Below are 20,573 nucleotides of genomic sequence, written 5' to 3'. Positions count from 1 at the left end.
GGATGCGTACAGGATCCATTCTGGAGCCCTGTTCGCATCCTGAAGCGAACGCAACCCGCGTCCCTGCGTCTGCGGGTTGCAATTCGCCGCTTCCACGCATAACGTCATCTTGAGAGTCTTCGCATGTGCAAACGGCAAAACCCGGAAGTAACGCATTCTGTTACTTCTTGGTTGCCGTTGAGCACAACGCGAAAATGCTCAAGCCGAAGCTACTTCAACCTGAGGTATGACTGTACAGTGGTGCCCCGCTAGACGAATGCCTCGCAAGACGAAAAACCCGCAAGACGAAAGGGTTTTTCGGTTTTTGCGACGCTTCGCTAGACGATTTTCCCTATGGGCTTGCATCGCAAGACGAAAGCCCATAGGGAAATCTCGGGGACCTTTTTTTAAATGCTGGCGGTGGGGAGCAAAGCCTTCCCCCCCCTCCGGACTTCAGAAGAGGTCCAGGAAGGCCGGCGGGGGCGAAAGGCTTTGCTCCCCACCGCCAGCATTTTAAAAGCGGTCCGGGATAGCAGGGAAGCGCTTCCCGCTATCCCGGACGGCTTTTGAAGGCAGGCAGGGGGGGCAAAGACTTTTGCCCCCCCTGCCTGCCTAACCGGGGGCTTTTAAATCGCCCCGGGACTGTCCGGGGCGATTTAAAAGCCCCCGGACGGCTTTTGAAGCCTCCCCCCCGCCCGGCTTCGGGGCATCATCCCGATGCCGGGCGGTGGGGCAGGAACGCCTCCCCCAGCCGCCCGGCATCGGGGCATCGTCCCGATGCCGGGCGGTGGGGCAGGAAAGCCTCCCCTAGCCGCCCGGCATCGGAACGATGTCCCGAAGCCGGGCGGCCGGGCGGGAAAGCCTTTGTCCCCCCTGCCTGCCTTCCCAGGGGCTTTTAAATCGCCCCGGACAGCGGAGAAGTCCTCCGCTGTCCCGGGCGATTTTAAAATGCCGCCAGCCAGAAGAGGTCGGGGGAAGGCTTTTTCCATAGGAACGCATTAATTGATTTTCAATGCATTCCTATGGAAAACCGTGCATCGCAAGACGAAAAACTCGCAAGACGAAGAGACTTGCGGAACGAATTAATTTCGTCTTGCGAGGCACCACTGTACAACTATTTCTATTGCATGTACTTTGGCTTAGTTAAGATACTGGGGATAGCTCCAAAGGTTTTCCAGAAAAGGTGGATCATATACAGTGGTACCTGGGTTAAGAACTTAATTCGTTTTGGCTGTCCGTTCTTAAGATGAAACTGTTCCTAACCTGAGGTACCACTTTAGCTAATGGGGTCTCCTGCTGCTGCTGCACCGCCGCCTGATTTCTGTTCTTATCTTGAAGCAAAGTTCTTAACCCAAGGTACTATTTCTGGGTTAGTGGAGTCTGTAACCTGAAGCGTCTGTAACCCGAGGTACCACTGTAGTTTAGCTCAGAAAACTGGGATCTAGTTTCAATCACTTTGTGTACTAAATCTATGGAAAATATACGAAGTATACTTAATATAGACACTATACCTTTGGTGATACCCAGAGAATCTGCCATTCACATTTCAGATGAGTTGATATATTAATTTGGTGCTAATTAGTAGTAATAAAGCTCACTGGCTTTTTGTCATGGAATACCATAGTAGATTATCGTTTGTTAACAGGGTGCAACAGATGGAGCTGAACATTTCCTGAATTTGGTAGCTATATGGCCACTATATAGATATTCCAGCAGAAGATTGGACTTAATGGGGCAGTGGTTTTTACACCTTATAATCTCCTACCATAGAAGTCAAGACTTCAAACCTCTAGCTACTTAATGGGAAGCAAACCCCATTAAACTGAATGGTACCTGCTTCGGAATCGTCATATAGAGTCAGGGCTAGATTTCTCTCAGTAGGAATGTGGCAATTTTGTGCAATCCAAAATATCTTGCTAGAATTCTTGTTTTCCCACAATCCTTACTGTCACAGTAGTGACTGAAAGGCACAGAGTTCCTCAAATAAAAAAGCCCTCATGAATGGTTTCAACTTCTACAAGTGTTAAAATCTGTGTTCTTTCCATAGTTCTATTTTTATTTACGTTTCCTTAAGACTTCTTTTCCCATTTATCTGATAAAAAGCAAGAGCTATACAAGATTGTATCTGCCCCTATTCAACCCACTGCTGACAGCACAGCCCTTTGCTATCAACAGTGAGCGAGTAGTGGCAGATATCCTCTGCTGTAATTCTTGCCTTAATTGTTTCTAGGGTGCAAGACTATAAGGTAGGAACAGCTTTGTTCTCCTGAAGCCAGGATCAAAGAGATATAAAAGGCTGCTAAAATACAGAAACAGGAAGTTAATAAAGCATTGCTACACAAATAGCATAAAGCCATGGTTCCATGTTAAAGGTAAAGGTACCCCTGCCCGTACGGGCCAGTCGTGTCCGACTCTAGGGTTGTGCGCTCATCTCACTTAAGAGGCCGGGGGCTAGCGCTGTCCGGAGACACTTCCAGGTCACATGGCCAGCGTGACAAAGCTGCTCTGGCGAGCCGGCACCAGCTCAGCACACGGAAACGCCATTTACCTTCCCGCTATAACGCGGTACCTATTTGCACTTAGGGGTGCTTTCGAACTGCTAGGTGGGCAGGAGTGGTTCCATGTTACTACCAACAAAAACAGCTGCTGGTGAGGAACAACATTCTTTAAGTACCCAACCTCAGCTATTTCTCCATGGACAACAAATAATGCTGCAAGAGTCTCCATTCATTGCAAAGCAAAGCAGTAATTTGGGGAAGTTTCATAGAATTATCCCCTTTTACTTTTACAAAAATAAACCTGCACCACAATTTTGCCTTGCAAGATTCTATTGAGAAGTGCCTACATTTTTATTGCTAGAGATGGAATGTGTCTGTTCCTCTGATTAGGCACCAGTGGTGCTATTGCAACCAACCTCACATGAAATATTGATTGTAATATTTAATGGAATTATTCTTCATTGTTTCTAAGGGTGGTAAAAGCTATTTTAGCAAAAAGCTTTTGTGGCTTGGTCCTGACAATCTTGCTGGTGCGGTTCAGATTTTAGAATTTAGCATAAAATGGAATAAGTCTTAGCTACTGCCATTTTTTGGTTGGACAGTGTTCTCAAAGCTACTGTACTAACATGAGTTTGACCAAACTGCAGGAGGCAGTGGAAGACAGGAGTGCCTGGCGTGCTCTGGTCCATGACTTCACGAAGAGTCCGACACGACTAAGCAACAGCAACAACAAATTGCCATTTTTTAAGACCAGTTTATTTCTAGGCATTACCTTCATGAAGGAAGAGACCAGATTTACACTACCCTCCCCCCAGTTTGTGATATGTTTTCTAAGAACAATTTCCAATCAAGCTTCTTTGAGTCAGGTGACTTCAGTATCTAGTGGAGTACAGCTTACCCTACCATTTCCTTAGATCACTGGACAAGCCTTAATTTCCATTCTGGATACCATACCAAGGTCCCATGGAGTCTAGTGATCAGAATGTGCCAAGGCACAGTTCAAGTGGCAAAAACATTCTAGCATCTGTCCCTACAGCTATGGAGAATGCATGGCTGTATTTTGCCACAAGCATACGTGTTTCCAACATGATAGTCACATGATGATGTCCCCATTTCCTAGCCCTGCATTTCCACATAGGAACAGTGCATTAAGCACCCCTCTGCTCACTCACATATTGAACCACAGCTCTTAACAAGTCAAGAAATAGTCCTTGCATTGATTTAAGTCTTGGTTCCATTGCATGTCCCCATAACAGCATACCTGAAGATTAACAGGCAAGCAAGAAATAAGTAGGGGTTTATTTCTTAGACAAGCTGCTGAACTAGGATAATAAAAGCAATTCAGCTATTTTACAAATACAAAATGTAGCATTTTAAACCAGTAACTCTAAAGTCTATGAAAATAATTATTTTCTGGAATTTTAGAGGCATGCATTTTAAGAACTCTTTCACAAAGAACTGCCCCTTTCCCAAAAACTTGCACAGCACACCTAATCTGTAGGTATACAATTGACTCATTATTTAACATAACCCATCTCTGAAATCTTTGTAGATCTGATACTGTGGAGAATGAACCATTCTTTACCACAAGACAGACTGGCAGACACATTCTAACATCCAGCACTGTGAACACAATACTGCTTGTTCCTTCCTGATTCATTACAGTCATTTATGCATATCTTCCTCCAACTTCCTACTACCTCTGGCTATAATGTCTTAGCCGGAGGTTCTGATGCCATAGTTTTTGTCTGGAGCTGCTCTTTTTCTGTCTCTAGATTTGGATCCACTTGTTCCTGTATATCTGATTTTATAGCATGGAGTGCATAGTTAATGCTAGTGCTTTCAGTCCAGCTCCAGGACCCAAACAGGGGGTTGTACAACATTCCTTTCACTGTCTTGACTAAAAAGCCATCTGTAAGAAAGGAGAGAGAGAGACAGTATAAGGAGACTATTCTTAAAAAGGACCTAACATCCACAGTAAACATGTGCAAAATTTCCTGTAATGTCATTCTGGCACAATGGTGGTGTTGTCTTGGTAAACTGCGAGCCAAAGCAGCATTAGGAAAAGGTTTTAAATCTTGATGCTATCAAAACATTCAAGAATGTCCAAGTAAAATGTATCTTGCTGAATATTCAGTACAAATTCAAATTAGCACCTGGCTGATTATTTCTTAATTGTGACTAAAACCCCAGGTTAACACATGCATTAACCCAAACCCAGAGTCAAAACAAAATACCTATCTTTAGAAAGTCGATGTTTATAATCATTTTTAAAGGACGCTGTACAGGTTTCTAAGGGGTTGCTCGTGCGTAAGCAGGCAACTATCTCCCTGGCTGGGTGCGAACACCTGGCCTGGTTGCCTAAGTAAACTTTATCTGTCCGGACGCCACTCACCGGACGCCACAGTCTCCGCCTACCCTCTCTGCGCGAAAGCCTTCTGCGCAAGGAGGGCGTGGGCAGCGGAGGACCCCTACTCTCCCCGCTGGTCCCAGCGCAAGGAGTCATGGGACCGCCTCGCCGCTTCCCCCATCTGCCCCCCTTCTCCACTGGTGCTACACTGATTCTCTTCCCCAGAAGATGAGCTGCTTCTCCCAATCCCTGGACGCTCTCTGGAATCCCTCTGGCTTTTGCTCTCTCCCTCTGGCACTGATGGCAGTTCCCTGACAGACGCCTACAATTTACACACCAACATTTTACACATCAGATGATCCAATAGTCAGTGTTTAGGTATATCTACATGTTCCCGTGTGTGTATATACCACTTTATAATTTCATTGTCAGCACCCTCCCTTCCCCAAGTGGGATAAACACTGTTACCCAAACCTGCCGCTTGTAGAACAGTGATTTGCCCATTCCCAACCCCATGATATCATACAGCAAATCTTCTCACTGATGCTTAATTAACATAAATTCCTAAAGCAGAGAAACTGTTTTATGATAGAATCCCTTCTGAAAATACACTTTAAATGCAACCTACAAAAATCAGGGTGAAAAACGGGACACCAAAAAAGGGGCTAACAGGGCAAACCTATGTTCACACGGAAGAAAGTCCTATTTAATTCAATAAAGCTCAACCCCTGGTAAGTGGGGTTAGAACTGCAGGATTCACTTCTGACCAGGATAATATGCGGCTCTCCCTGACACCTTCCCTCATTTAATTATTTACAGTCATTCTTCACCACTCTTCATCAAAGCATTCCAGGGTTGTGGGTGTAAGTGTGAACAAATTCACAAAACTGTCTTTCACTTCCTGGTGTAAGCCTGGCAGGTCTTTTGATTTAGTATTTCATACACCTTAGATTCCCCCCACCCATTGACTACATATGATTGTAAAGCATGCTTGCTTTATGCGACACCTGTATCAAGGGATAGTTAAGGTCAGCTAGCAGCCATACTTGAAGGAAGTTACTGACTGTGTCCTTTCATTGGGGTTTAAACACTTACTTGACTCTAGGAGCCTCTCTAGCTCCTCAGGTGGTATGAACTTCTCCCAATCATGGGTGCCTGTCGGAACAATGCCCAATACTCTCTCAGCTACCACAATGCCAAAGATGTAGGACAGCTGCGATTTGTTGATTGTAGTAATAAATAAGGAACCTTCCGGCTTAAACAACAACAGCACAAGTGTTAGCACATCTGTCATGAATACACAATATAACTAGCAGCATCCAGTTAGTGTGTGAAAATTAGGATTGTCACCATAGTAAATAAAAAAAAAGGTGGTTCAAGCTTAAATTGATTTTAAAAATCTTTACAGATTTTCCAGACATTGCAGCAGACACCATCTTAGAAAAAGAATTTCCTTACATATGTGCATATAATGCTTCTTCAAATCTTATTCTTGCCTCCAGTTTTCTGGAATAAAACTTTTAAAATTCTGCCATCCCTACAAATACAGGCACCTTGCATGCCAATCACCAGATTTTTAATTGGTGAAACTAGCCTATCAGCAAAGTAATGTAGCCCTAAACATGTAGGCCTAGCCAAAACATATTTGCATGGGTCAATTCAAAAACAGGTCTCATCGAAGCTGTTTGAGTTTGTACTATAAGCAATGCAATTTATACTGAAGCCAAATTCAAATTTATTCATGTTACTATGGTTCTGAGATTGGTATACAGAATATCTGTTAAGCGTTACTGCAATATTTTTGTGCAGTAATCACTGTTTGGCTTGTTTCTATAAGAAAACAATCTAGGGCCCCATCTGCATTCTATATTCAAAGCGGTATTGTATCACTTTAACAGTCATGTCTTTCCCCGCAAAATCCAGGGAACAGTAGTTTGTTAAGGGTGCTGAAAGTTGTGACAAGACTGCTATTCCTCTCACAGAGTTATAACTCCTAACAGTTTAAGAGTCAATCCCTCTTCGCAGGGAATGCTGAGAGTTGTAGCTCTGTGAGGAACAAGGTGCCACAAGCCACACGGCAGGGTTCTGTGATCGATAAACTACTATTATTTACCCTGGGCCCTTGGGATAAATAGAACTCAAAATATCTACAGTCATACCTCATGTTACGTTTGCTTGTTGCTACGTTTTTTCAGGTTGCGCCCCGTGGCGACCCAGAAAGGGTTATTTCCAGGTTTTGCCGCTCGCGCATGCACAGAAGCACTACATTGGGCTTCGCGCATGCACACAAGCGCCAAATCGCACCAGTGTAGATACAGCGCTTCAGGTTGCAGGCTTTTCATGTTGCGAACGGATTCCGTTCACAACCAGAGGTACCACTGTACTTATTTATTTTGTGTTTTATAATTTATTTCCTTCATGTTTTTAGATCTGTACCCAGAACCCATTTATTGTCTGGTTCATTACCTCAGCAGGAAAAAGTGCAATATTCTAAAGGTTGTGTTTGTTTTCAATATGGATAATTTGAATCAATAAGGGTTGCATAAAATTATACTCTTTAGCACAAAGTAAATCAAAAAAAGGAAACCAATGCAAAACATTTCTTATAATCAGCAGCTCAATTTTATAGTGCAAATGATTCAGCATTCTTTTTTTGCTTTCTTCCAACTCACTTTTAACACTTTGCTGCAGCACCTGATAAACATTTCCACATCAGCCACATGTTCTACAACTTCAGAAGCTACAATGACGTCAAATGTGTCTGATGCCTCTTCCACAATATCCTCTAGCGTACAGGATTTGTACTGTATTCTCTTAGCCAGGACTGGGTCAAATGATTTATGCAGTTCTGCTGTTCTAATGCTGTCTTCCAGAGGATCAATCCCAGTAACCGAAGCTCCCAGTCTACCTAGAGGCTAAGACCATAGACACGTTAGTCTCTTCTGCTTAAAAAAAATAGAATATGTAACCAAGTTGTTATTTGATTAGAAGGAAGTTACTGAAGAGCTTAAAGTAAACTCTGAAGCTTCCTCCCTAACATCTATCCCTTTGGTGTCTCTCCACCCCCACCCCCACAAAACCCTACTGGAATAATAGAAGGGACAGATCCAATAATATTCAATTATTCAACTTTTTCTAGGTTGATTAAGGAGTACAGATCATCATAAGCATGGTTGCAGTTTAGACTGCCAATTATAATAAATAGCTAATTATTTTGTTTTCTAGCAATTGTAGACCACAAATACACACTATGAAATGTAAATCATGCATAAGGCTTCAATCCTGTCAGCACCTACTTGGAAGTAAGGATCACTGAACACAGCGTAAAATAAAAAAAAACTTTGTGGAAGTTCCAGGAAATTAGGGAACTTCAACCCTTTCCACAAAACCAGTTGAAGTGTGTTCCGGCTCACAGTTTAGTTCTACAGCTAAATTCTGCATTTCCAGCAAGAACACAGCAACGTCTTGCCTGCACATAATAAATATGTGCATTGGCACACATGCCATACCACTTTGCTTTATTGGACTATCTTACTCTAAATAATACAATAATGAACTAACAGAGCAGATTGCAAGAGAGACTTATGGTTAAACAAGTACTTGGAAGAACTAAAGAAGCACTATTCAAAACTTCAGTGCTGTGCTACTTCAAAACAAAGGGTCAGGGATAAGAAAATTTATTATGAAAAGGAGTAAGCCCTACCTCAGTTAACAATCCACCACCACAGCCAACATCCAGGATCTTCACACCAGAGAGCGGGCTTCCAGGCTGATGATCATTTCTCATATTTAAAACAGTATCTCTTACACAAAGTACAAAACAAATGATGTTTTAATTACGACCGTCCACCAGCTTTTAGTTGATCAACTACACTTGCATATTACCAAAGCCTCAAAATATTTGCCTTGTTGAGATACGGAATGAAATCAGGGAACTTTCTGTTTACTAAACAAAGGTTTGTCATCCTTAATATTCTCTTCTTTTTCATCTCCTATTACAATACACACTCCAGAATCAACATTGGCTCAAAAATAAAGACGCATATGCTTACCTCATAGCTCCCATTATTGAAACACACCCTCACTAAGTGAAATTGGTCTCCACATATCAACTAAGTAGTAAACAACAAAAAGCCCACTTACTTGTGAATAGGACTGCTCATTCAGTCTACCACTTAAAAGTCTACAGCTCCAGTTGTAATAGCTTTGCACTCAGTAAATATTTAAGCTGAGCAATACAAATGAAGACACCTCTACTCTAAAAGGTGATGTTACGATTTTCAGATTCCCAGAAGTATGTAAAACTGACCCATTCCAAAACCTTACCTAATAAATGGCACTCTAATATCATTCATAGAATGAAGAGCTGCATAATCTCCATGCTCATCCCACCATTTATGTGCCAGGAGTTGGAATTTTTTCATCTCCTTTGGATCAACTGTTGTTTGTGACATGCTGTAGTGTCGCTCTGTGAGTAACCTAAACACCAAAGGTGTTATTACATTAGGTGGCATAAAAACAGGGATCAGCTAGCAAAAATTGATTTTAGAAGTGCAACAAAAAGTTCCCTTTATGGAAAAGGGAAATTTCACGAGTGGATAAATTCAGGTTACAGTTGGACCCCACATGATCGTTCCTTACATTGAAGGCTAATGTATTTGGGAAATAGTTTTATCAATGGCTAATAAACACAACAGTTTCATGGAATCTCCATGTTCAGGGAGTGACATTATGCCTCTGAATACCAATTGGTGGAGTACGAAAGATGATGGTTTTCATGGCCTGCTTATGAACTTCAAAAAAATCTAGCTAGCCACCCTAGGGTTAGTTGGGCCCTTGGGTTGAATCAACAGAGCACTTATTACATTCATGTTGACAAAGTCTAGCATGCACAGACCCAATTACATCTATTAGAGACTTCAAACTATCTGACCTATATAGAGACAAATAATTCACAAATCACATCCAGTAGTCCCAGAGGTGGATGTGCAGAATCCTGTTGCCCAATATATAAAAATTATGCCTTAGCAACATGTAATGACCCTTTTGTATGAATAAAACAAATGGCTGCCCATGAGCAAGGTTTGCCATGCCACTACATAAAACATTGGTTGCAGGGACACTAACATAGTGGCACAAAATGTGCTTTATGCTTACAATACAAAGGCACAAGTGCCCAGAATGCTACTAGTTTGCAGGCCATGTACCAAGAGAGTTACAGATTACACTACTGTTATTTTTTACTTATTAAGAAATGTATGAAAACCATAACTCCCTCCAAAAAACCCACAGCCTTCATTTTGAGCTGAGTCGATCATTATGAAGTAATCAGAAAACACAGAAAGTGTGGGAGGTTATTGTCGCGGCCACCCAGGATGGGTCCCAGCTCACAAGAGACCTCACTCCGTTGCAGTTTATTTACAGGAAAAGTTTATTGAAGATTTCTGCTTCTCATACAGTTCAGCATTGTGGCCGTACGTCTGTCACGTTAGACCGCTGAAGTCCCCTCTGACTCCTCCCCTCTTCCACACCAACTTAATAGCCTGGCTCTAGACCACCTCTTCCTCTCCTTTCTTTTCCGCAGGGTCTTCCTGCCCCCCTGGGTTCCCTCTCTCCGTGACTCGCCTGAGGCTGAATCCTCTGCCGCCTCTTCCCCCCTCCTTCTGGCTTTGGGGCCGGGCTCCTCCCCTGAGCTCTCTCCACTTCCGCGCGCCTCTACGTTTGAACTTGGCGCGCGTACGTTGCTCCTGACCTTTCTTTCGACCGCTACACCACCCTTTGTTCTGCTCTCCACCCTTTCCGGCTGAACACCTTGCTCCAACCCCCTTTCTCTGTTCTCTCTTAATCCTGCTCCCTCCGAGAGGCTGACGACTCCACCCCCTTTTCTCCGTTCCAGCTGAGACGCCTCTTGCTGCGTCTGTCTTCCACTGGGCTCCTCTCCGCTTCTCCCTTCTCCTCCCTTTTGCTTGATTAAGGTAACCCCCTTTTGAGAATCCTCTGACTCGCTGCTCAGACTCGTGGATTCCCTTAGAATTCCGTCATCTTCTTCCTCATCCTTCTGCCCCTCCTCCCACTCGCTCTCCGTCTCCTCTGTCATCTCCTCCTCTCTCCCAGAAACCCTGACATCCATCCCCCCCTCGAAGCCCCCCCTTCCCCCCTCCCGCTCGCCGGGTGCAGGTTGAGGAAAACGTGGTTCTTCCGGGGTCGGTTCAGGATACAGGTTGTCCACTTCAACGTTCTCCTCTGGCAGCTCCGTATATGTGTGTTCGAACTCGGGTTCCCCACCCAAAGACATCACAGTCTCTTCCTCCATCACTGTTTCTCCTGGCGCTGCCTGCCAAGGACCTACCATCCATCTCTGACTCCATGCCTCCCTTGGCTGATCCACCCACCAACAAGGGCCTGTCTCCTCCCCCCCCAGTCTCGGATCCCTGGTCGGGCTTGTTTCGGGCGTATGGCCCTCGGGCGAGGAGAAACCCTCGAACGTGCTGTCCGACAAAGTGGGCGTGAAAAGCCAATCATCAAAATACTCCTCGGGCATGGGCTTGTGCGGAAAAAGTGCATGGAACTCCTCCTTCAACAGGGGTTCGTCCAACGCGTAACCCGGCACCCAGCTATTGGCAGAGGCCGGAGTGCCTTCCCTGGCGAGAAAATATTCAACTCCCTCCTCCCCCCATCTCGAGTCCAGTATCTCTGTGACCTCGTTAAGAGGTTCTGGTCTTGGCGATTCCCCCCTCTCAGGCGCCCTCCTACGTGGCTCTGGGGGTGCTCCTGACTCTTGAAACCTGTGTGGGGTTTTGTAGGGAGTGAGCACCGACCTATGAAAGACCGGGTGCACCCTGGAACCCTCCGGAAGGGCTAGACGAAAAGCCACCGGATTGATCTTAGCCTCAACTTGATATGGCCCTAGCTGCCTGTGTCCTAACTTCTTCTTGGCCAATGACCTGGCCGGCATCGCGTGGGCTGCTAACCACACCCAGTCCCCAACCTGGATGTCCTCTCCCGCCCTCCTGTGCTTATCGGCCTGCACCTTATACGCCTGTTTTGCCAGCTCCAAATGTCTCCGCAGCTCCTCGTGCACCTCTTGCAACTCCGCTGCAAACTGGTCGGCATCTTGAGGCCCCCCCCCTCCTGGTGCCGCAAATCTCGGGAAGGTCCTGGGATGACGGCCATTGTTCGCGAAGAAAGGCGTCACCCCGGTGGATGCGTGTTTCGTGTTGTTGTAGGCGAATTCAGCCATCGGCAGATAGTCCACCCACGCCGCAGGTCGCTGGTTGGCGTAGCACCGCAGGTACTGCTGCATGATCGCGTTGACCCTCTCCGCTTGACCGTTGGTTTGTGGATGCCTCGCCGATGTCAGGTTGATTTTGACGTGCAAGATGCCCAGAAGCTTTCGCCAGAAAGTGGAAACAAACTGGCGCCCCCTGTCGGACAAGACGGACTGCGGAAGTCCATGCACTCTGAAGACGTGATCGATGAAGAGCTTTGCGGTCTGTTCTGCCGTCGCCACCTTGGCACAAGGGATGAAGTGCGCCATCTTGGTGAACAAGTCCACCACCACTAACACCGCCGTCTTACCTCTGGAGCTGGGCAGGTCTGTAACAAAGTCCAACGCTACCCTCTCCCACGGTTGCTGCGGTGTCTCCAGCGGTTCTAGCAATCCCGCCTGCTTCTGGTGCACTGGTTTGGACCTCTGGCAGATATCACACCTGGCGACGTAGTCCGCCACCTCTCCTCTCATCTGGGGCCACCAAAAGTCTCTAGCCACCAACTCCATCGTCTTCTCTTTGCCGAAATGGCCTGCACTAGGGGCGTCATGCAATTGTTGCAGAACCTTGGCTCGAAGCTCGTCGGTGGGCACGTAAAGGGCACCCTTACGAGTCAAAAGTCCATCTTGCAATTGAAACTCATCGTTGTCTCGCGACCCTCCGCGTAGCTCCTCCATCTTAGACTGTGCAAACTGATCCCTTTGCAACGCGCGTCGCACCGCGTCCAGGTCGACTGCGATGGTAGCGCACGTCCACGCCTGCGGTGCGAAAATGTGCTTTGCTGCGATTGGAGCTGCTTCCTCCAAGTATTGCGGCTTTCGGGATAGCGCGTCTGCAATAACATTGGAGTCTCCTGGGATGTATTCTATTTTGAAGTCGAAGTCCGCGAAGAACTCCGCCCAGCGCATGTGTCGCTGGGTCTGCAACTTAGCCGTCCGCCAATACTCTAAGTTCTTGTGATCCGTGCGGACCTGCACCGTGTGCTTGGCTCCTATCAAGAAGTGTCGCCACGCTTTGAAAGCTGCATGAATGGCCAACAACTCCCTGTCCCATATGGTATAATTGCGCTCCGTCTTGCTGAGCTTCCGGGAGTAGAACGCACCCGGTCTCCAGTTGCCTTGTGAATCCTCTTGCAAAAGAACGGCCCCAACCGCTCTGTCTGACGCATCGGTCTCTACCCGCATGGGTCTGCCGGGATTCACGTGGAGCAGCTGCTCTTCGGAGGCGAAAAGACCCTTAAGCGTCCGGAAGGACCGCTCCGCTTGTTCGGTCCAGACGAACTTCTTCTTCTTGGAACTGAGGGTGTCAGTGATAGCCGCCGTCGCGTTCGCAAAGCCTTTAATAAACTTGCGGTAAAAATTGGCAAAGCCGATGAACCTCTGGACCTCTTTCCGATTTCGAGGGCTTTTCCAGTCCAACAGCGCTTGAACCTTAGCCCTGTCCATGGCCAGTCCCTCGTCGGACAACTTGTAGCCAAGGAAATCAACCTCTCTGACATCAAACTGGCATTTTTCCAACTTGGCGTACAGCCTGTGTTCCTTCAGCCTCTGCAGGACCTCCCTCACGTCCTTATCGTGATCCTCTGACGATTCCGAGAAAACCAGGATATCGTCGAGAAAGCAGACACACTTTTTGTAGAGGAGACCTGCTAGCACGTGGTGCATAAATGCTTGAAAAACGTGGCTGCCATTTTGGAGGCCGAAAGGCATGACTCTGTATTCGTATGTGCCCAGAGGGGTGAACATGGCGGTCTTCCACTCATCTCCTTTCCGGATGCGGATGAGATTGTAAGCTCCACGTAGGTCCAGCTTGGTGAAAATCTTGCCCCTCCTGACGGTCGCTAAAAGGTCGTCAATCTTGGGCATGGGGAAAGCTTTGGGCTTAGTCAAGCTGTTTATGAACCTGTAATCCACTATAAGCCTCTTTTGGGGCGTGTCTTTCTTCTTCACAAAGAAAACAGGGCTGCCTCCCGCTGCTTTAGATTCCTGGATGAAACCGCGCTTGAGGTTATGGTCTATGAACTCCCGAAGCTCTTGCATTTCGTCCTCCGACATGGAGTACAGCTTGGCAGCAGGCAGTTGCGCCCCTGGCACTAAATCAATCGCGCAGTCGTAAGGTCTGTGAGGCGGCAACTTGTCAGCTTCCTTCTCACAGAAAACCTCCAAGAAGTCCTGGTACTTGTGAGGCACTGTTTGCACCATACCCAGATGCAACTGCTGCTCGGCTTCTCCTCCCTGATCGGTCTGAAAGCAATGCTGAGCACAATACGATGAACAAAAGGTGATCTGCCGCTGATACCACGCAACCGCGGGACTGTGCCTCTCCAGCCAACTCATGCCTAACACGATGGGCGTGTCCGATAAGTGGGTGACATTGAAACTAATAAGTTCTCGATGGTTGCCAATCTGCATCAGCATGGGAGGGGTTTGCTGCACCACTTGCCCCCCCAGCAACTTCCTGCCGTCTACCGTGACCACGTTCAGAGGCGTCGTTGCAGGCAGGAGCGCCATGTTGTGCTGCTTAACGAACTGCAGTCCCACGAAGTCGGCGTTGCTTCCCGAATCGATCGTTATTGGAACCTCGAGGAGTCTCCCATCAGGCAGCTGGAGTGTTGCTGTGAGCAGAACTGCCGGTTTGGGAGGCAAAGGGTCCACGCTCTGCGGCGATGCTGGGGGCTTGTCTACAGATCCGCCTGGCTGAGCCCCAGGAGCTCTGCTTCCAGCCAGGCACTGTCGTTTCCCTGAAGTCGCTCCCCTGGTTGCACCTCTGCTGTCACAGTTGCCAGTGCCGCAGTGTGCTTCTGGAGCCTCTGGGGGCACTCTTTCGCCATATGGTGCGCACTGTCACAGATGTAACACTTCCTGGTTCCTCTAGGAGGCTTCGCTTTGGCTGCACCAGGGACAGGGCTCTGGGATGGCTTCTGAGCCCTAGCACCACCAATCTCCATTGGCTCCTCGCTGTCCTTCCCCATTGGCGAGGGGTGCGCACGGCTGAAATCCCTGTGCACAAAAGGGAGAGTCCTCGCTTGCGCACGCGCTTGGGGCCCGTCCTCCTCGTGCCACGGACGTCCCTCATGTCGAATTCCAATAGCTAAAGCCCGTTGCACCACGTCTTCTAGGGTCTGGGGTCTGTCCCCCCTAGCGATCTCATCCTTGATGGGGGGGCTCAATCCCTCCCAAAAAAGATCTCTGACCGGTTTACTGTCCTTTGGCCAATCTAAGGCGGTGAGCAATGCAAAAAATTTAGAGTGGTATTGGCGCACAGTCGCTTTCCCCTGCCTCAGCCCGTGCATTTGACGGCGCGCAATGTCCACATCCACAGAGGATTGAAAACAAGAATCCATCGCTTTGATGAACGCAGTTGAATTGCGACGGGCCGGTCCATCTTCGCGCCACAGATTGCGTAGCCAAGCCCTGGCCTCCCCATGCAGGTGCGAAACAATGAACCCCACTTTCTCCTCCTCATCTTTAAAATCGTGACGGAGTAAATGCAGTGCATACACGACGTCCGCTCTGAAATTGGGATAGTCTTGCAAGTTGCCATTAAAATGCGGAACCAGGGCACCCCCCCGCCGTCCAAGCGCAATGCCCTCCGCTCTGGATCCTGGGGCCCCCGCCCTGTCCGCGTGTTCCCACCTTGCCTGCAAATCCTGGCACGTCTTCTCCAAGTCGTCATTCTTCTTCTGCGAAGCAATGACTGCCGATGTGAGAGCGGTAACCTGATCCCGCAGTGCAACCAGCTGCTCCTCAGCGCTCATGGCTGCTCCCGTTCGTGAGCTTCGCAAAAAAAATTTTTGCTTTCAGAGAGGGGACTTACTGTCGCGGCCACCCAGGATGGGTCCCAGCTCACAAGAGACCTCACTCCGTTGCAGTTTATTTACAGGAAAAGTTTATTGAAGATTTCTGCTTCTCATACAGTTCAGCATTGTGGCCGTACGTCTGTCACGTTAGACCGCTGAAGTCCCCTCTGACTCCTCCCCTCTTCCACACCAACTTAATAGCCTGGCTCTAGACCACCTCTTCCTCTCCTTTCTTTTCCGCAGGGTCTTCCTGCCCCCCTGGGTTCCCTCTCTCCGTGACTCGCCTGAGGCTGAATCCTCTGCCGCCTCTTCCCCCCTCCTTCTGGCTTTGGGGCCGGGCTCCTCCCCTGAGCTCTCTCCACTTCCGCGCGCCTCTACGTTTGAACTTGGCGCGCGTACGTTGCTCCTGACCTTTCTTTCGACCGCTACACCACCCTTTGTTCTGCTCTCCACCCTTTCCGGCTGAACACCTTGCTCCAACCCCCTTTCTCTGTTCTCTCTTAATCCTGCTCCCTCCGAGAGGCTGACGACTCCACCCCCTTTTCTCCGTTCCAGCTGAGACGCCTCTTGCTGCGTCTGTCTTCCACTGGGCTCCTCTCCGCTTCTCCCTTCTCCTCCCTTTTGCTTGATTAAGGTAACCCCCTTTTGAGAATCCTCTGACTCGCTGCTCAGACTCGTGGATTCCCTTAGAATTCCGTCATCTTCTTCCTCATCCTTCTGCCCCTCCTCCCACTCGCTCTCCGTCTCCTCTGTCATCTCCTCCTCTCTCCCAGAAACCCTGACAGTTATTATTTTTGTTTATTACAATGTTATGCATTTTTGTGTTTTTATAGTGTAAACCACTCTGTGATCCTTGGATGAAGGAAGGAACAGAAATTTAATAGATAATAATAATACTCACATTGTGTTCCTCGCTTGAACCAAACTAACAAATATATGATATTTTAACTGATTTTTACACCTCTTAAGGAAGGGTATTTGGACTATTTGAGCAGGCTGTCCATAGTGATTACCTGGAGAGAGAGAAGTAAAGTAATTTTTGTTGTAAGCTTCCTGTCCCAACAATTTTTAAAACTGCTAAGAATCCCCAGTATACCTGAGTTTCTAGCTGAACAGGTTAGCACCTATTTTCTACAAACAATGGCTGCAAACAGTTGGCTCATCACTCCTTGTCTCCCTATTAGAAAGATATGTAACATTTTGGAGTTCTTTCAGCAACATATAATGTTTTGCACATTTCATAATTAGTCTCAGGAATCAGATTGTTTTAATCCAAAAGGGCAACCATGTGTTACCACAGTTATACATTAGTTATGTTTGTGACACTGCTTTTTAATGGGCTAAAACTACTATGTGCAAGAGCTCCTTTCCCCATATTGACACACCATTGTTACAAGATCAGCAGATCAGGCACTCGTCATCTAATATGGTGCAAGAGTCAAGAAAAGGCCCTTTTTGGTGATGGATACTTGCACTTTGGGATCCTTGCACATGCATCTCGCCTCATTTCTTTACAGATCCAAGTAGCTAGTAAATACAGTTTTTCAGCGGACATTTGGGGGAGATGAGACCTGATTGTTGCTGTGATGAAAAACTGTTATTCAGTGATCTGTTGTATGTTTTTAATGGATTTTATATATCCATATTTACTTGCTTTGATTTTAAACCATCATGTGGCCTGTACAAAGGTGACAAAAATCATCTAAATAAATAAATACACAAATACTGTCAGGAAAACTACCTCGATGGTGAAAGATCTACACCCTCACACTCCAGTGATAATTTCAATGCAAACTTAAGATTCAATAGAATAAGCTAGTGACAACCTGGTTGGGGCTGTGAAAATTCATCCAAAGTTAGATGGCAAAGCTATTTACCCACCTTCTACCGCATTAGCAGCAAACCCTAGCACCTTGCAAAATTGCATAAGCAGCAAATCGAGGTCCCTGTTCCCAAGGACCTGACACTCAACAGACAGCGGGGAAACACTACAATGGCAGGTGCAGGCAAATGCCACGAAACCTATCTAGAGCTTTGGCTGTAATCTGTGACAGCTGAAACAATGGGGTAAAAGGAAGAGTTAAGCTCACCAGGCATGAATGCAACAGGTGCTGTTTTCTGCTATGTCAATTGGTAGGGCTGTAATTGGTAGGGTTTTCCTAAGCAAAAAAAACTCAGTAACTTCCAGGGTGTCCTGGTTTTTACTTTTAGAAATTTGGCAGTCCTACGAGAGGAAGCCCCGCTTGCTAGGGTTGCCGCCTGCCCTGTACAATACAGGATTGTCCCCTATTCCGATCTGAAATGCTGCGTCCTGTATTGATACATTTTTGTCTTCTCTCTCTTGCTCTCTCTCGTTAGGGATCCTCTCCAAATGCATGTGAAAGGTCCTGTATTTAAGCCAAGCACAGACAGATTTACAAATCCATTTGTAGGGTGGGTGGGTGTGACCAATTCCAAAAGGATCATCCTGATAGGCTGCAGCAGATTGAAATGAAATGCTTTCAAGTCACTTCAGCACCAGATTGGGGTGGGGGAATCGGCTCCCCAAGCCTTTTACCAGAGCAAAGGTGCCAATTCCGCAGGGATAACAGGGAGCCACCCAGCCGGAGATACGTGCGGAAGAAGCCCGTCAGCATGCAAGGACACCGAAGGTAGGGCAGGACCCCAAAGCCACGGCGAAGCGCAAAGGCTTACTCACAGGAACTCAGGGCGCGCCGGCAAGCCGCCCAGCCTCCCGCCATCTCCCCGCGGAAGACCCACAGCCGCCTGGCCCGGCTGAGGCAGCCGCTCTGCCAGCCCTTCATGGCTCAAGCGGATCTCCGCGCGGTGCCACTCTCAGGCGGGGCTCCACCTCCCGGTCCCTGCACCTACCAATAGGGCTCGCCGTTCCCAGCCGCAGCCCGCGATCAACTTCCGGTTCCGGCGAGAAGAGACGCAGCTTTTAGGAATAGCGCCACGGTCATCCTGAAAGGCCGCCGGGGGGAAACAGCCCTGCAGCAAAGTCAGACTGTAGCCCTGCTCGCGGGAGGCGAGGAAGCCGCTTTTTTGAGCAGTTTATTTGTTAGTTTATTTAAAATATATATGTTTATGTACCGCTGTGTCATTAAAAAACAAACCACACACACCCAAATCGGTTAGCAGCAATAAAACATAAAACCATACAATAAAAGACAAATAGGAAAAAGTTAATAACACAGGCATCAATTTACTACTGTGGGAAGGATACATTCTTAATTGTCTGCATAGGCCTGAATAGAGAAGTTTACACCAAGGCTGACCCAGAAGGAGCTTGCTGAATAATGGCAGATCATTCCACAGGACTGGGCAGATGACACCAAAGGTTCCCTTTGTTATTGTCCAAGGAGCCGCCCCAACTTGGGGAGTGACAGACGATGCTCCTGCAGATGATCTCTGGGATATAAGGATTCAGGCAATTCCTGAGGTACCCTGGACCTAAATTGTTCTGGGCTTTGTAAATTAGTGCAAGAACCTTGAACCTGGTTCCACAGTAAGTGAACAGTCAAAGCAGCTGATTTAGCAATGGCATCACAGGTTCTTGACCAGAAGCTTTTGTCAGCTTCATTCTGCACCTGTTGGGAGTTTCCAAACCAGACCAAGGGCAGGTCCACATAGAACACATTACAGTAATCCAGCCTCGAGGTTACCAATACATGGACAACAGCAGCCAAGTTATCCCTGTACAGGAATAACTATAGTTGGTGAATCAGACAAAGCTGGTAAAAAGTTTAAAGGGGGGTGACTCTTGTTTTAGGTCTTTCTCAGCAATCATGGACGGGACACAGGTGGCGCTGTGGGTTAAAGCCTCAGCGCCTAGGACTTGCCGATCGAAAGGTCGGCGGTTCGAATCCCTGTGGCGGGGTGCGCTCCCGCTGCTCGGTCCCAGCGCCTGCCAACCTAGCAGTTCGAAAGCACCTCCGGGTGCAAGTAGATAAATAGGGACCGCTTACCAGCGGGAAGGTAAACGGCGTTTCCGTGTGCAGCTCTGGCTCGCCAGAGCAGCGATGTCACACTGGCCATGTGACCCGGAAGTGTCTCCGGACAGCGCTGACCCCTGGCCTCTTGAGTGAGATGGGCGCACAACCCCAGAGTCTGTCAAGACTGGCCCGTACGGGCAGGGGTACCTTTACCTTTACAGCAATCATGAGTCTCTGTTATAGCCTTTCCTTATTGCAATGTTTCAATACGGTATATATTTCATAAAGTGGAGAATAAAATGGCTGGAGCAACAAATGTATATTTTAATTTGTACAGTAGGCTAATTTCACCAGCCAAGCACTCGAGTGTGGCCTGGCTCGCAGACAGATGTTCCCTTCCTGCCTTTATGGCTTGCACATGAGGGGAGAAAAAACTTCTGGTTGTTTACAATCTTGTACATGGGATGGTTCTCCGTGAGACCTTCAACCTCCAATAACTCTTCAATTGTCTCTTCATTCAGCACAGAGAATAGACTCTTATCTAGGCAGCCGTTTTGATTCCACAAGCACTAGAATAATTGGCAGGGTGTGTAAGAAAGGTGATGAAATTATAAGAAGGTAGGTAACTGATTGTATGGGCTGGTGATGGCACAAGGCACTAAAACCCAAATAGGCCCAGACAGCCTCCTTCTCTCACTTCTTTGGATCCAAGGCAATATGTTTATCATATTCTGTAGAATAATT

At 47.3% G+C, this 20,573-nt stretch overlaps 1 protein-coding gene across 3 annotated transcripts; it reads right to left on the bottom strand.

Moving 5' to 3' along the window:
- Positions 1-3,211: 3,211 nt before the first annotated feature.
- COQ3 (coenzyme Q3, methyltransferase) lies at positions 3,212-18,755 on the bottom strand. Of its 3 annotated transcripts, XM_081905756.1 has the most exons (8): positions 18,593-18,679; positions 17,985-18,053; positions 16,796-16,907; positions 9,154-9,306; positions 8,531-8,630; positions 7,500-7,742; positions 5,923-6,082; positions 3,212-4,389 (listed from the first exon to the last, which is right to left on the bottom strand). In XM_081905756.1, exons 2-8 carry the CDS (start codon positions 17,989-17,991, stop codon positions 4,184-4,186), a joined length of 981 nt encoding a protein of 326 aa, XP_081761882.1. In that variant the 5' UTR covers positions 17,992-18,053; positions 18,593-18,679; the 3' UTR covers positions 3,212-4,183. The 3 variants fall into 3 exon arrangements, with proteins under 3 accessions (XP_081761882.1, XP_081761880.1, XP_081761881.1); XM_081905754.1 differs by lacking the exon at positions 17,985-18,053 and having other exon boundaries at positions 18,593-18,755; XM_081905755.1 differs by lacking the exons at positions 17,985-18,053; positions 18,593-18,679 and adding an exon at positions 18,452-18,554.
- Between the last annotated feature and the right edge of the window lie 1,818 nt (positions 18,756-20,573).

Source organism: Podarcis melisellensis (genome assembly GCF_964234715.1).
Source record: "Podarcis melisellensis genome assembly, chromosome: 3".
In the NCBI taxonomy this organism is placed as follows: domain Eukaryota; kingdom Metazoa; phylum Chordata; class Lepidosauria; order Squamata; family Lacertidae; genus Podarcis; species Podarcis melisellensis.
The sequence above is the reverse complement of the archived record's forward strand: the minus strand, read 5'-3'. Positions and strand labels throughout refer to the sequence as shown.

Bases quoted from the DNA above. Each gene is read 5' to 3' on its own strand.
- COQ3 (XM_081905754.1), bottom strand. From the start codon at position 18,698: ATGAAGGGCTGGCAGAGCGGCTGCCTCAGCCGGGCCAGGCGGCTGTGG. The intron at 6,083-7,499 runs GTGAGTTGGAAG...TTGTTGTTTAAG, and splicing joins GCTGCAGCAAAGTGTTAAAA to CCGGAAGGTTCCTTATTTAT. The intron at 4,390-5,922 runs GTAAGTGTTTAA...CCTTTCTTACAG, and splicing joins AGAGAGGCTCCTAGAGTCAA to ATGGCTTTTTAGTCAAGACA.